The sequence below is a fragment of the Leptonychotes weddellii genome, chromosome 6, assembly GCF_054177405.1.
Source record: "Leptonychotes weddellii isolate Sample4059 chromosome 6, ASM5417740v2, whole genome shotgun sequence".
Taxonomy (NCBI): domain Eukaryota; kingdom Metazoa; phylum Chordata; class Mammalia; order Carnivora; family Phocidae; genus Leptonychotes; species Leptonychotes weddellii.
Window position 1 is genome coordinate 63,319,901 of NC_138374.1, and position 11,666 is coordinate 63,331,566.

At 45.2% G+C, this 11,666-nt stretch overlaps 1 protein-coding gene across 1 annotated transcript in view; it reads right to left on the reverse strand.

Annotated features, from left to right (window-relative positions):
• Positions 1 to 11,666, reverse strand: part of SIPA1L2 (signal induced proliferation associated 1 like 2) — a 199,801-nt gene that overhangs the window by 66,537 nt on the left and 121,598 nt on the right. Inside the window, exons 5-6 of the mRNA XM_081823165.1 lie at positions 5,247 to 5,380; positions 3,368 to 3,556 (exon numbers count right to left, since the gene is read on the reverse strand). Coding sequence (XP_081679291.1) covers positions 3,368 to 3,556; positions 5,247 to 5,380 — 323 coding nt within the window. The remainder of the gene's footprint in view (positions 1 to 3,367; positions 3,557 to 5,246; positions 5,381 to 11,666) is intronic.

Below are 11,666 nucleotides of genomic sequence, written 5' to 3' on the forward strand. Positions count from 1 at the left end.
CACAGACAGAGGACCCAGCACACGGGGTCTCCTTGGCTTCCTGGGACAGGATGACAACTGACTTGCTCCATTCCCAAGGGCAGAAGCCTTGTCCTCATTAACAAGGAAATTCAAATTTAAATGAAAGTGACCAAAACAACAAAGCCTCAGAAATGCCTTGCAAATAAACTGGAGTGGGTAGGGAAGCCCTTCCTTCTAGTGCTTTCTCTGGACTAGGTCAGCTTCCGGCAAGCACACAGTCTTACTTATTTAGATCATCTCTTTAGACCCTTGTGACTTCACCAGAAGCAAGCCTGGTATGCAAGTAAACATATATATCTAGGGTGACGGGGACAAGAGGAAAGCTGACCCGAGAACAAATTAATCATTCTGCTGAAGATGCCATGATATTCTCAAACAGCGAGTGGCCATAATTTATTTGATTTTTTTTTACGTCAACCTATATAATTGTATAAAGTCATCTGACATATAAATTAGGAGAGTCTTAAAATAGGAAAAATAGGATTTGAGAGGTTGAGAGGTGAATTTATGTAGATAAAGTAACAAAAGTTTCAGAGTCTCGCTTAGTAATTACTTCCCTTGTCATTCTCCATCGAGGTGAGTCTTTCTGCTCAAAACATCTTCATGAACTTCAAGAACGGGGCACATGATCTGAACATCTACTGAATGAAGTTCTCGCTACAAACCTATGTCCTGAAGACAGCAGATGCACTTAGTGACTGGGCTGAACCCGGGCAGTTACAGACCCCAAGGAAGCAGCACACGACAATATATCCTTTCTGTATTTTTTTCAAGATTAAAACCCCCTAAGAACAGTACCGGAAAACTGGCTCATCTCATTCCCGGGCAGATTTACTATTCCACTACCTGGAATAAACTCTCAAACACTCTAAAAAGTTAGTGGCAACTTTTAAGGATCCTTTAAAAAGCAGGATGTTAAAAAAAAAGCCGTCCATTCTCTCTTCAGGATGAAAATAAATAGTATCTCTTCCTCATGTAATATGAGAATCAGACACCATCAAGAGGTATGGGTAAGTGACAAGGCCACACTGTACACAATTAGGAAAATATACCAAAGTCAAACAAATACAATTGCCAAAGAAAAACCACACAAAATTCAGCTAGAGCTAAACAATGCATCAGTTTGCTTAAAAGCAGAACCCGATTTTCATAGCATTAATTTTGACATCAGACTATAAAAAGGTGTTCATTTAAAAGCACTTAAACTCTTCATTAAAAAAAAAAAAAATTGCCTGGCATAGCTTCTGGACTTGTTCTGCTCAACAGACCGCCTAAATACTTGCTTCATTTCGTGAGGAGATGGTCAATGGTAACTGCCGTGATGTCTCCCAGGGCCCTGAGGACTTTGGGATTCAGGCCTGTGGACGAGGGGCCATCTGTGGGATTTTCTAAAGCAGCCTGAGGGGACCAGATACCATTCACCACGCTGAACAGCAAGTACAGTGATAGATTTTAAAGGGGAACCACATACACTAGCAACCTAAAGGGACAGAGCACATTCTCCCATGACCAGAAATACCATAAAAATAAATATGACAATAAGATATGAAAATAAGTGCTGTTCTCATCAAGCCTGCTTGCACCTGGAGTATCTGCACCAACACCAACACGTCCTTCCTATCCCTCCCTGGTAACGTGTTTTCCTCACCTGCTGCACGGACATCTCGTACATTCCACACACTTTATCAGTCACGATCGTGGTCCAACTATCCTGGGTATCATACAATTTTACAAGTCAACTGCTCTAGGGGAGAGTTTTGGTTTGGTTTAGCTGTTGTTTTTAATATGTCAGCCTTCCTTCTTGAAACAGACATATCTCAGGATTATTCACTCTGAATGTTACAGCGCCCACTTCCTTTGGCTAATCACGCAGTGTTAATTTCTTAGACAAATTACTATTTCATCACTTTCAGAATTCCAGCCATCTGAATATCAAATATGCCATCAAACTACCACATTGGTGTTACTGGGTCAACCAGAGATACCTATTCTCTTTAAAACAGGCAAAGGAATTTTCCTTAGAAAATTCTGGAAATATACATCACTATTATGTTTTGGGGTTTTTTTAAAGCATGCATTTAAAAACAAATTCGTGGGGCGCCTGGGTGACTCAGTCGTTAAGCGTCTGCCTTCGGCTCAGGTTATGATCCCAGGGTCCTGGGATCGAGCCCCATATCGGGCTCCCTGCTTGGCAGGAAGTCTGCTTCTCCCTCTCCCGCTCCCCCTGCTTGTGTCCTCTTTCTCGCTGTGTCTCTCTCTGTCAAATAAATAAAAATCTTAAAAAAATAAAATAAAAACAAATTCGCTCATTTGAAATAAGTTACATACACTGGGGTGCCTACCTCTTAGTTTCCCGCTATGAGTTATCTCGTATCTGATGCTTAAAAGACCTCTTTCCATCGGCTGGGCCATGTCCCTATCCTGACCATCATTATTTCTCTCCTGGACCATGTCAACAGTCCATAATTGAACTCCAGGCCATCATCAGTCTTTATCTTCACCAGCCTGTCTCATTCCCTTCCAGCAGGATAATCTTTCTAGAATATAGCCCTGATCATGTCTCGTCCTCCCAAAAAGCTTCAGTGGTTCCCTACTGCCTCCTGAATCAGGTGCAAACTCCTTAGCCTAGCTTTCAAGGTCCTATATGCTCTAGCTTCAACATGCCTTTTTTTTTTTTTTTTTTTTTAAACTACAACCTCCTAAGATGTGCCCTTGTCTTATAAAGAAACTCATCACAGTTCCTAAAACAGCCAACTGCTCCCATCCCCCTCCTGGAATTCTACCCAAGTCCCAGTTACAATGCTGCTTCCTTCAGATGTGTCAGCAGATGTTATTTCTTCTTTTCCCAAAGCACTCACTGCATTTATACTTCCTCAAGATCCACTACCATATTCTACCTTGCAGAGGTCTTTGTGCTCTTGGTCTTACTGACCCCCTGGGGCGAGGGATGACTTCTTAGTGTCAGTCTCCCCAATGCACGCTGTCCATTTCCACCTGTTAGCATCAATACCTCACACACAGTGGACAAGAACAAATGGGAGTTCAGGGAGGGGCCAATGTAAGTTGTTTAAACCCTAGAAAAAAATACCACTGATCTCTAATAATCACGAATCAGATGTGCTTTTGCTAGTTGGGATGCACCAAAACCTTGGTAAAAACAATACAAGTCAGGAGGAGTATTACACTAGAAAGCCATCATGTTTCTTAGGAACAACCAGAGGAACAAAATGCTTCAAGGCATTAAAGATAAATGATCTCAAAAGAAAGATGGATGGGAAAAGTCCAAAACATTTAGAGACACAGACACGCACTCACACCCAAACAGAGCCTCACGCATTGTACACACCCCTTGTTCATCCAGCTTGAGCAGCTGTTCCGAGACCTTGGGTGAGTTCGAAGCCTGTCTCAGGCACTGAATGCTCAGCTCTGGAATGACGTACTCCAGGACTTCTTTGAGAGGTAGTCCCCGTGCAGTACCATGCCTGGTGGTAGAGGGTATGGCGTCTTCTAGAATTGCTCCTCGCAGGGTTGTCAGCTGCAGGGGCAGAACAGAAGATTCCAGAACATCACAGAAGAGCTCATGTTTACTCCCAGTTACTTCTTGAAAGCCTTTTTTTAGTTGCCTTCCAGAGGGAGAAAGGTCAGTCTCTTTTCTGAGTGGGGCAAAAGTGACTACAGCTCTCCATGGGTGGAAGCAAAATCAACACTCGAAGAGTCTTTAAACAACAAAAGTGCACGGGGCTCAGGGATAAGCTGGGAGGGGTTGAAATATTCAGGAAGTGTGCCTGGAGAATGACGGGAGCAGGGCAGGGCATGATGTTCCTGCAGCTCTCGGAGCCAACCGGAGCCTGACACTGAGGAGAAGCTAGAGATCCTGGGGCTGGGCCTGGCCCCTGGCACCTTCCTCCCACCCCTCCCTTCTCTTTTCCTGCTGCCCTATGTTCCACACCAACTTTTGTTCCATTCCTTTCTTGTCTTCTATTTCATTTTCCTGGTGAGTCCTGAAGCTGAATGGGGATAGCCTTTGACACCCGCGGGCAGGGTGATTCAGGGCTCAGAAGATTACTGGCTACGGAATTCTGCCTCATGACTGTGATATGCCCTCAAATGTGTGAGGGACGCATGCGATCGCCATTCTGACACCTGCCTCAGAGAGGAAATCCCAGCATTGCAAATCAAGGGACCTAGCTCTGATTCCCCCCACTCCGACCCTGGGAAGAGAACTGTTAGCGGACAAGAGAGTCGGGGTGACGGTTGTAGCAGCGAGGTCTGCCGTGTGCAGAACGCTCTAGAACCCCACTGCCCAGCAGAGTCTTGTGCAATGATGAGAATGCTCGCTCTCTGCACTAGCTGATACAGGAGTCGAGTCACTGGCTCCATGTGACCGGCATGACTGAGAAACTGCATTCTGAATTTCATTTAATTACTTTAAACAGTCACGTGTGACTAACAGCTACTGGATCGGACAGCACAGGCCTGTGACTTAAAATACGTCACTACAAGAGAGGGGCTCTATCTCCTACTTGTCCAGCACAGAGCCCAAATCACTAGAGCACCTGGCAAGCCACGCAGCAGATCACAGGCTCACGCATACACAGGTGACCAGCAAAGAGCTCCCTTTCCTCTCTCTGATCTGGACGGAGCCAATCGAAATACGCATGCTGGAACACTTGCCGAATACACCCCCTCTCTAATTATAATAGGTCAAGAGAATAAAACCTGAAATGCAGGCCAGATCTCCTTCCTTGTAATCGGCATCCCTACCTATTTGGCTAGGTATACATATTGTTCCGTTCGTTCAACAATCCCACTTTTTACTCAAAGCAAGGCGAGCGAGGCACTAAGCTGGGGCCTTGGAATAATGCAGTGTGCACAGACAGCCGGCCACACTCCCCGCATTGCGGACCACCTGATTTCCTGCACTAGATTTCGAAGCTGTTTGTCAGTTCCGACATGAATGGTCCAGTTCGTACGTGTCCTCTCTGAGCCCCCAAACCTTGCGCTCTTACCATTTTATCCTTTCTATCGTGCAAGGGGAAAGTAAAATCATTGCCCCTTAACATCTGTGACAGGGTTTCAAATTTTTATTGGGAATAAAATACTGTAGGCTCTTTCAGGGATCTTAAATGCTATAATCACTAACATTATACTTCATCTGAAACAATCTAGCGCAGTAATGTCAGAGGTTTCAGCCCAGGACAGCAACGACACAAGACAGCCATTACCTCACTCGTCCTGAAGGCCACCCGGTAGTTGAACTGGGACCCCTCTTTCTCCTTGGCGTCTTCCACCTTCTCCCTCCGGATGCTGACGGCCACCGGGCCAAGGTTTTCATCGATTCCAAAGTAGTTCTGGTGCTCTGTAACAGGAGACAGGGGTGGCATCAAAAGAAAGGAACAAAGGACCGGATGGGTATCTATGGGCGTGTGTGTCCAATCTCTGAAAAAAATACTGCATGGGTCTGGGTACACAATTCCCCAACTGTGTTTTATCAAAGTGTTTTGTTTCCAAATCTGATGTCCTCATACATCTCATCTTCTGTTACTTCCTCCTCTCATCCTGCTCGTGCCCAGCTCACGAGCACCAAGGGCCTTCCCGCCCCCGCCTGCCCCCTGCCACCGTGGAAGAGCGTCCCCGGAAAGAGTGTGCTGCCATGCCCAGAAAGTGTCCAAAGAAGAATCTAGGTCCTCGAAGACCGTTACTGAACAGCTCCCCTCCAGATGGGAAGGTCACCTTCTGTGACCGAATGTGGGCACTTGGACTAGCCAGGTAATCTTGGCACCCGGTCCGGTGGCAAAGCTCACTCCTTCATTACAATGTCACTGAAGTACCTGGCCGTCGAACGTGAAATTTTACAACAGATGGAAAAGACATAAAAGGTCATTAGTTGCTGAGGTCAAACTATATCTACTGATTCTATAACTTGGTTTACTCTGTTCTCAGCTAATCGCGACTTTCACATAAAATCACTGGCCCTGCAGAGCTCTAATCTGTACGGTCTCACTGCAGGAACAGATTTTGGAGGTCCTCTCATCTATCTAGTGCAGAAATCCCTGAGCACACTGCTCCGAGGGGTGGTCGTGAGTCTCATCACACATTCAACAATACATGCCAGGCACCATTTCGCAGCAGGGTCACAATCCATGACAAATTCCCATCCGTGAAGCTAATATACGAGCCTGAACTCTGCCAATGGCGGGAAGCTCACTACTTCGTGAGCAACCGCTTCTGGACTGTGGGACCAAAAGTTCCTCTGTCTGCTGAAAGAAGTCAAAACACTCAACTGCAACCAAACTTTTTAACTGTCATCTTCCGAAAGGACGCAGACTTAACACTCAGATATGGTGTGAACCCACACGAAATAGGGGGATCAATTACCTGAATGTTTATTCACACAGCTTACCTATTTTTAGCAGCCCCATCATCTCAACGATCCATGCGGAGCAGGTGGGAAATGCAAATCCCTAGGTGGTGTTCATTTAATTCTTAATGAACTGCTACCAGGTCAGGTCCCCAAGGTGTATACTCATAAAAGCAATTTTTTTTCACCCTCTATGCAGAACCAGACTCATCCCTTTTGACTGTCACCTTAAAGGTTTTGGCCCATCTTTCCTGACTCTTCATTTTTAGTTAAAAAGAAATAAAATGAATCAGATATTTATAAGCTTGAAGAAAACTGCAGGCATTCTGAAGTCTTTTGGCTATGCTAACACTTTCTGCCACACTAATTTTGGAAGGAATGAGAAATGTTAATCAGAAAGAAGAAATCAGGGTGAAAACAGCTCCTACCATCAGCCAGGGCAAACGTTACCCAAAGCCAGTGATGACTATTGGCTAGATCTTGAAAAGGCATTTGCTTCTTTTCTACTTTGCTTTCACAGTCATTTACTTCCTTACCTCCTATGACCAAATGAGATGAACACTGTCATTACTTCTCTTTAGAGTCCAGGCTACGAGTAGCATATGTGTACTATTTCAGGGGCTGGTGGGTGAGCGACTGAGTTACTATAGGTCTGGGCTTACACAATAGGAAAGAAGCCTTTGTTTTTGATGGGTAACTCATCCCCTGGGTAAATTACATGCTAATTAACAGCCAGGTTAACTGTTAACAGACAAGAACAACTCCAGTGAAACCAAACACACCTTGTAAAAAATGTAGGGGGTTGAGGAGAGCTGACCCAGAAGCAGTTATTTGGATTTTAATCAACAGTTTAAAAATATTCAATGAAAGTAGAGATTAAAAGTTAATTGTCTACTTCAGACTACCAGGTACATTATCATTTTATTAAAGTTGGCATTAGTGACTATTAGACCCACGGCATTATACTAGATCCTGTGGAAAATGCATCTTTAAACTTAAATCAGTTAAGAATTTTCTTAGTTGCATTCTTTCCTGACAAGAACCTTTCTCTTGGGGCGCCTGGGTGGCTCAGTCGTTAAGCGTCTGCCTTCGGCTCAGGTCATGATCCCAGGGTCCTGGGATCGAGCCCCGCATCGGGCTCTCTGCTCGGCGGGAAGCCTGCTTCACCCTCTTCCATTCCCCCCTGCTTGTGTTCCCTCTCTCGCTGTCTCTCTCTCTGTCAAAATAAATAAAATCTTTAAAAAAAAAGAACCTTTCTCTTTATCTCTTTTCTCCTAAGGCAGATGCGTTAAGAAAAATATTCAGCAAGTGACTAAAGTACAACCAGTCATCATCAGGCAAAAGCTCCCTTCTTAGAACCCATTTCGACAAGTTACCTGCAAAAATGCTCAAATCGATTCTCTATTAGGCATCTGACGAACACTACTGACATGAATCCAGTGAGCTTCGAATTATTTTAGGGAGAAAAAGAGGGACCAAGCCAACAAAACCCTTTCTTGTGGTGAAATTTAGAGTTCAGATTACGGGCACTGAATCACTAATTCTAACACCTGACAACTAAAAATCCTACAGCGTGCGCTGCTCCCACATCAGCAGGTGCTGCAGGCACAACAGACCGGGGGCAGCCAGGGGCTGGTACCAGGGGAAAGGGCTGGTCACAGGGGAACACACGGGAATTTTCTGGGCTGAGACAGCTATCCTGCATCTTGATGGTGCTAGTGGTTACATACCATATTCATTTGTCAAAACTCTTAGAACTCCACACTTAAAAAAGGGTGAATTTCACTGTAGGTAAAGTATACCTTCATCTTTAAAAACTAGGTAGGAAAAGGTCAATGAGAAGAAGAGCCAGTGGGCCTGGCAAGCGGATGGGTCTCTGGCAAAACAGGAGTCACAAGTGCTCCCCCAGCCCTGTGGACCAACCCTCCACCCCCGCTGCCCCTCGGTGAGAAGAATACCTCTCCTCCAGTATTGGCTCTCTCCCCGCATTTTCTCACACGACCTCCACCTGGGTCGGCAGGCCTGTCTGCCGCGGGGGGCACTGTCGGCTTCCGGGAGTGTCCCTTCCGAGTGAGCCACCTCCAGGGCTCTCCTTCGGGGTCTGCTTTGGGACTGCCCCTTGGGCCTCTCCTTGTAACCTGGATGTGTCCCAAGGCTCCACCATCAGCCCATGGCTGTCCATTCCGACTCCGTCTCTTTCAATCTGTTTGAACGTTTGTCTTGTCTGTCTGTCCTTCCATCCACCCACCCATCTTCTCCTGGAAGTTCCTCAGTGACATCACCCCAAACTCTCTACAGACTCCTCTCTCCCATAACTCCCCTAACTCATGCATTTGCCCCTTCGGCCTGGTGCATCCTTTGCTTTTCTGTGCTTGATGTTCTAATGCATCCTTTAAGACTCAACTCAAACATGGCTTCCACTGAAACTCTTCGCCTCATCTCCAGATGAGGCTGAGTCCTTCAACTTTTATATCCTCAAGGCCTGATTTGATAGGGCCTAATAAATTATAAGTGCTCAATGGAACTGTACTTGAATTAAGGAACTCAGGTAGGCTCCCTTGGTGCTGCTCAAAAGTAATGGTCTTACTGAACCTCAACCAGGACCATGAAAATAAAAACAAAGAGGCAGCTCATTTTATGCTGGTGAGTGGAGAAGGCAGTGTGAAAGATCTTGGGACCAGAAATGTAGCAGGTTTGCCCCCATGAGAGGGGTGATACGGTTTCTTGAAACATTTACAAAACTGAGAACTGATGCATCTGTTAGAATTCACGTGTGTTAGTGTCCTAGTGCTGCTATAACAAATTGCCACAAGCTTGGGGACTCGAAACAACACTCATGTATGGGCTCACAGCTCTGGAGGTCAGAAGTCCAAAATCCGTTTCAGTGGGCCACAGTCAAGATGGTGTCTGGGTTGCATTCCCTCAGGAAGCTCTAGGGAAGAATCTTTTTTTTCCTTGCCTCTTCCAGCTTCTAGAGCTGTATTCCTTGAATTCCTTGGCTCACGGGGCCCCTTCTTCTATCTTCGAATCCAGCCCTAGATCCTGCTTCAGTGGCCACAATGCATTCTTCTCTGTCAGATCTCCCTCTGCCTACGTCTTACTTGGACACTTGGGATGGCGTTCAGGTTCCACCCAGAGAATCCAGTATGGTCTCCCTGTCTCAAAATCCTTCACTTTATCACATCTGGAAAGCTGCTTTTGCCATATAAGGTAACATACACAGGTTCCGGGGATTAGGGCCTGGGTATCTCTGGGGGCCAGTATTCAGCCTACCAAACACACTCCATTCATTTGAATTCATTCACTCTAATATCGAGCATGGCCTAGGTCTCAGCGATGTGCCGGGCACTGATAAATATGAGGGATACAACACTGAGCAAGACACAGCGCCTGCTTCACAGAGTTTTAGTCCTGTGGGGCCAACACTATCGGAAACAGACGAGAGTTACGCATTCTAAGTTCTGTGACAGGACTAAGCATGAAGTACCATGGAAACACCGCTAATATCCACTACAGAACCAACAATCCAGAAGAAAAATGCCACATACGCAATAAAAGCAAATGTCACAAAGCCCATCTCCCCTATTTTAACATATTCATATGCACATAGTCTTAAAAAGCTGCTCTCCTTCTTGCTCTGCTCCATCTTTCCTCACTCTTAATTCTGTTCCCACAAAACACTTCTTTGAATTCTTTTACCTACTGAGTATTCAAACCCACAACCACAACGTGTCCCCTCCCCCTATTAAGGGTTGTACTTGGTTTGGGTGATGTTTTGTAGTGCTCTGTCCTTCCTTCACGTCTTTCTTTGGATTTAGTCCAAGGTCCTTGATGTTTTAGGATAATGTAAATAGTATCTTTCAAAATTTTTCCATTTCTATTTGTATGTTTCTAAGTATAGAAAGAATTCAGATGGGAGAGTTGATTATTTCTCCTTTTAGTCTGACCAATTTTTTTTTTTTTTTTTCCTTTACATATCTGAAGCTCTGATTTTGGTGCTTGGAACTGACCCTTTTATCATTATGAAATACCTCGGTTCATCATAGTGACCCATCTTGCTTTATAGTCCACTTTGTATTGCACGATCAGGCGGGGACCCAACTGCTCTATGGGGGGAAATCCAGCTACCAGTACAGGGAGGTCTTTTGCTCTTGAGCCTGTCCATGGCTCCAGGGAAGGTTCTCCCATTCTCCTGTCTGGAGGCATTTAGCCTAAATAAGGGCACAGGGCTGGGCATCTCACTGTGTTGACTTTCACTTAATCCCTACTCTCTAGTGAAGTGCCCTAGTCCTGCCCTTAGCTGTGCAGATGTTCAACTTCTCTAGAATAAATCTTCAGTTTTCCCCCTGGGTGGGGATGAGTAGTAAATGGACTACAAGGGAGAGGAGAAAAACCTAGATTTTTAAAAACATATTGAACTGGTCCCTTGCTCTCACCCCCGCCCCCAGCTCTTCTTCTGAGGTACCTGGTTCTGCATTGAACGGACTGACTTCCTGATGGCCTGTCCCTGCCACACACAGCCCCCCACCAATGCTGGAGGGGTGGCGTTTTCCCATCTGCAAAACGGGTCTGGCTCTTCCGTCTGCTTTGGCGTATCTAGCCTTCCACTGATTTTCTCTAGTTCTCTTTTTTCCTTTGTGGCTTTATGCCCTTTGTTATTCCTTCACTATCATTTTTAGTGGTGTTTTGGAAGAGGGAGAAATAAAATGTGTCTCCAATTCATCACACTGAACTAGCAGTCCCAAACTCAGGTACTCTTAAATACCTACATTTTTTTTTTTTTTAATACCTACAATTCTAATAAGTCTGATTACTGGTTTCTGAATCTGGGCTATGCTAAGTTATCAGCTGTTGAACCTTGGGTGAATTACATAACCCTTCTTAACCTCAGTGCCAGCTCCCTGCCCTCCCGCAAATATATGCATCACACTTAGCATCTTTAATCTCAGAGAGGCATTATAACTGAAGACATGAATATTACTGACAAAAGCCTAAATCACAAACAAAAAAGGACTGAACATAAAATAAACAGCATCATGGGGCATTTCAACTTTGAACCCAACAGTCCTACAAAGCTCAAGGGTCAGCCTGAAGACGATTCACGCTTACAATCTCAAAATGCCGATCTGTAATCACCTAGAAGGGAACCCTCCTACACTGTTGGTGGGAATGCAAGCTGGTGCAACCACTCTGGAAAACAGTATGGAGGTTCCTCAAAAAGTTGAAAATAGAGCTACCCTATGACCCAGCAGTTGCACTACTGGGTATTTACCCCAAAGATACA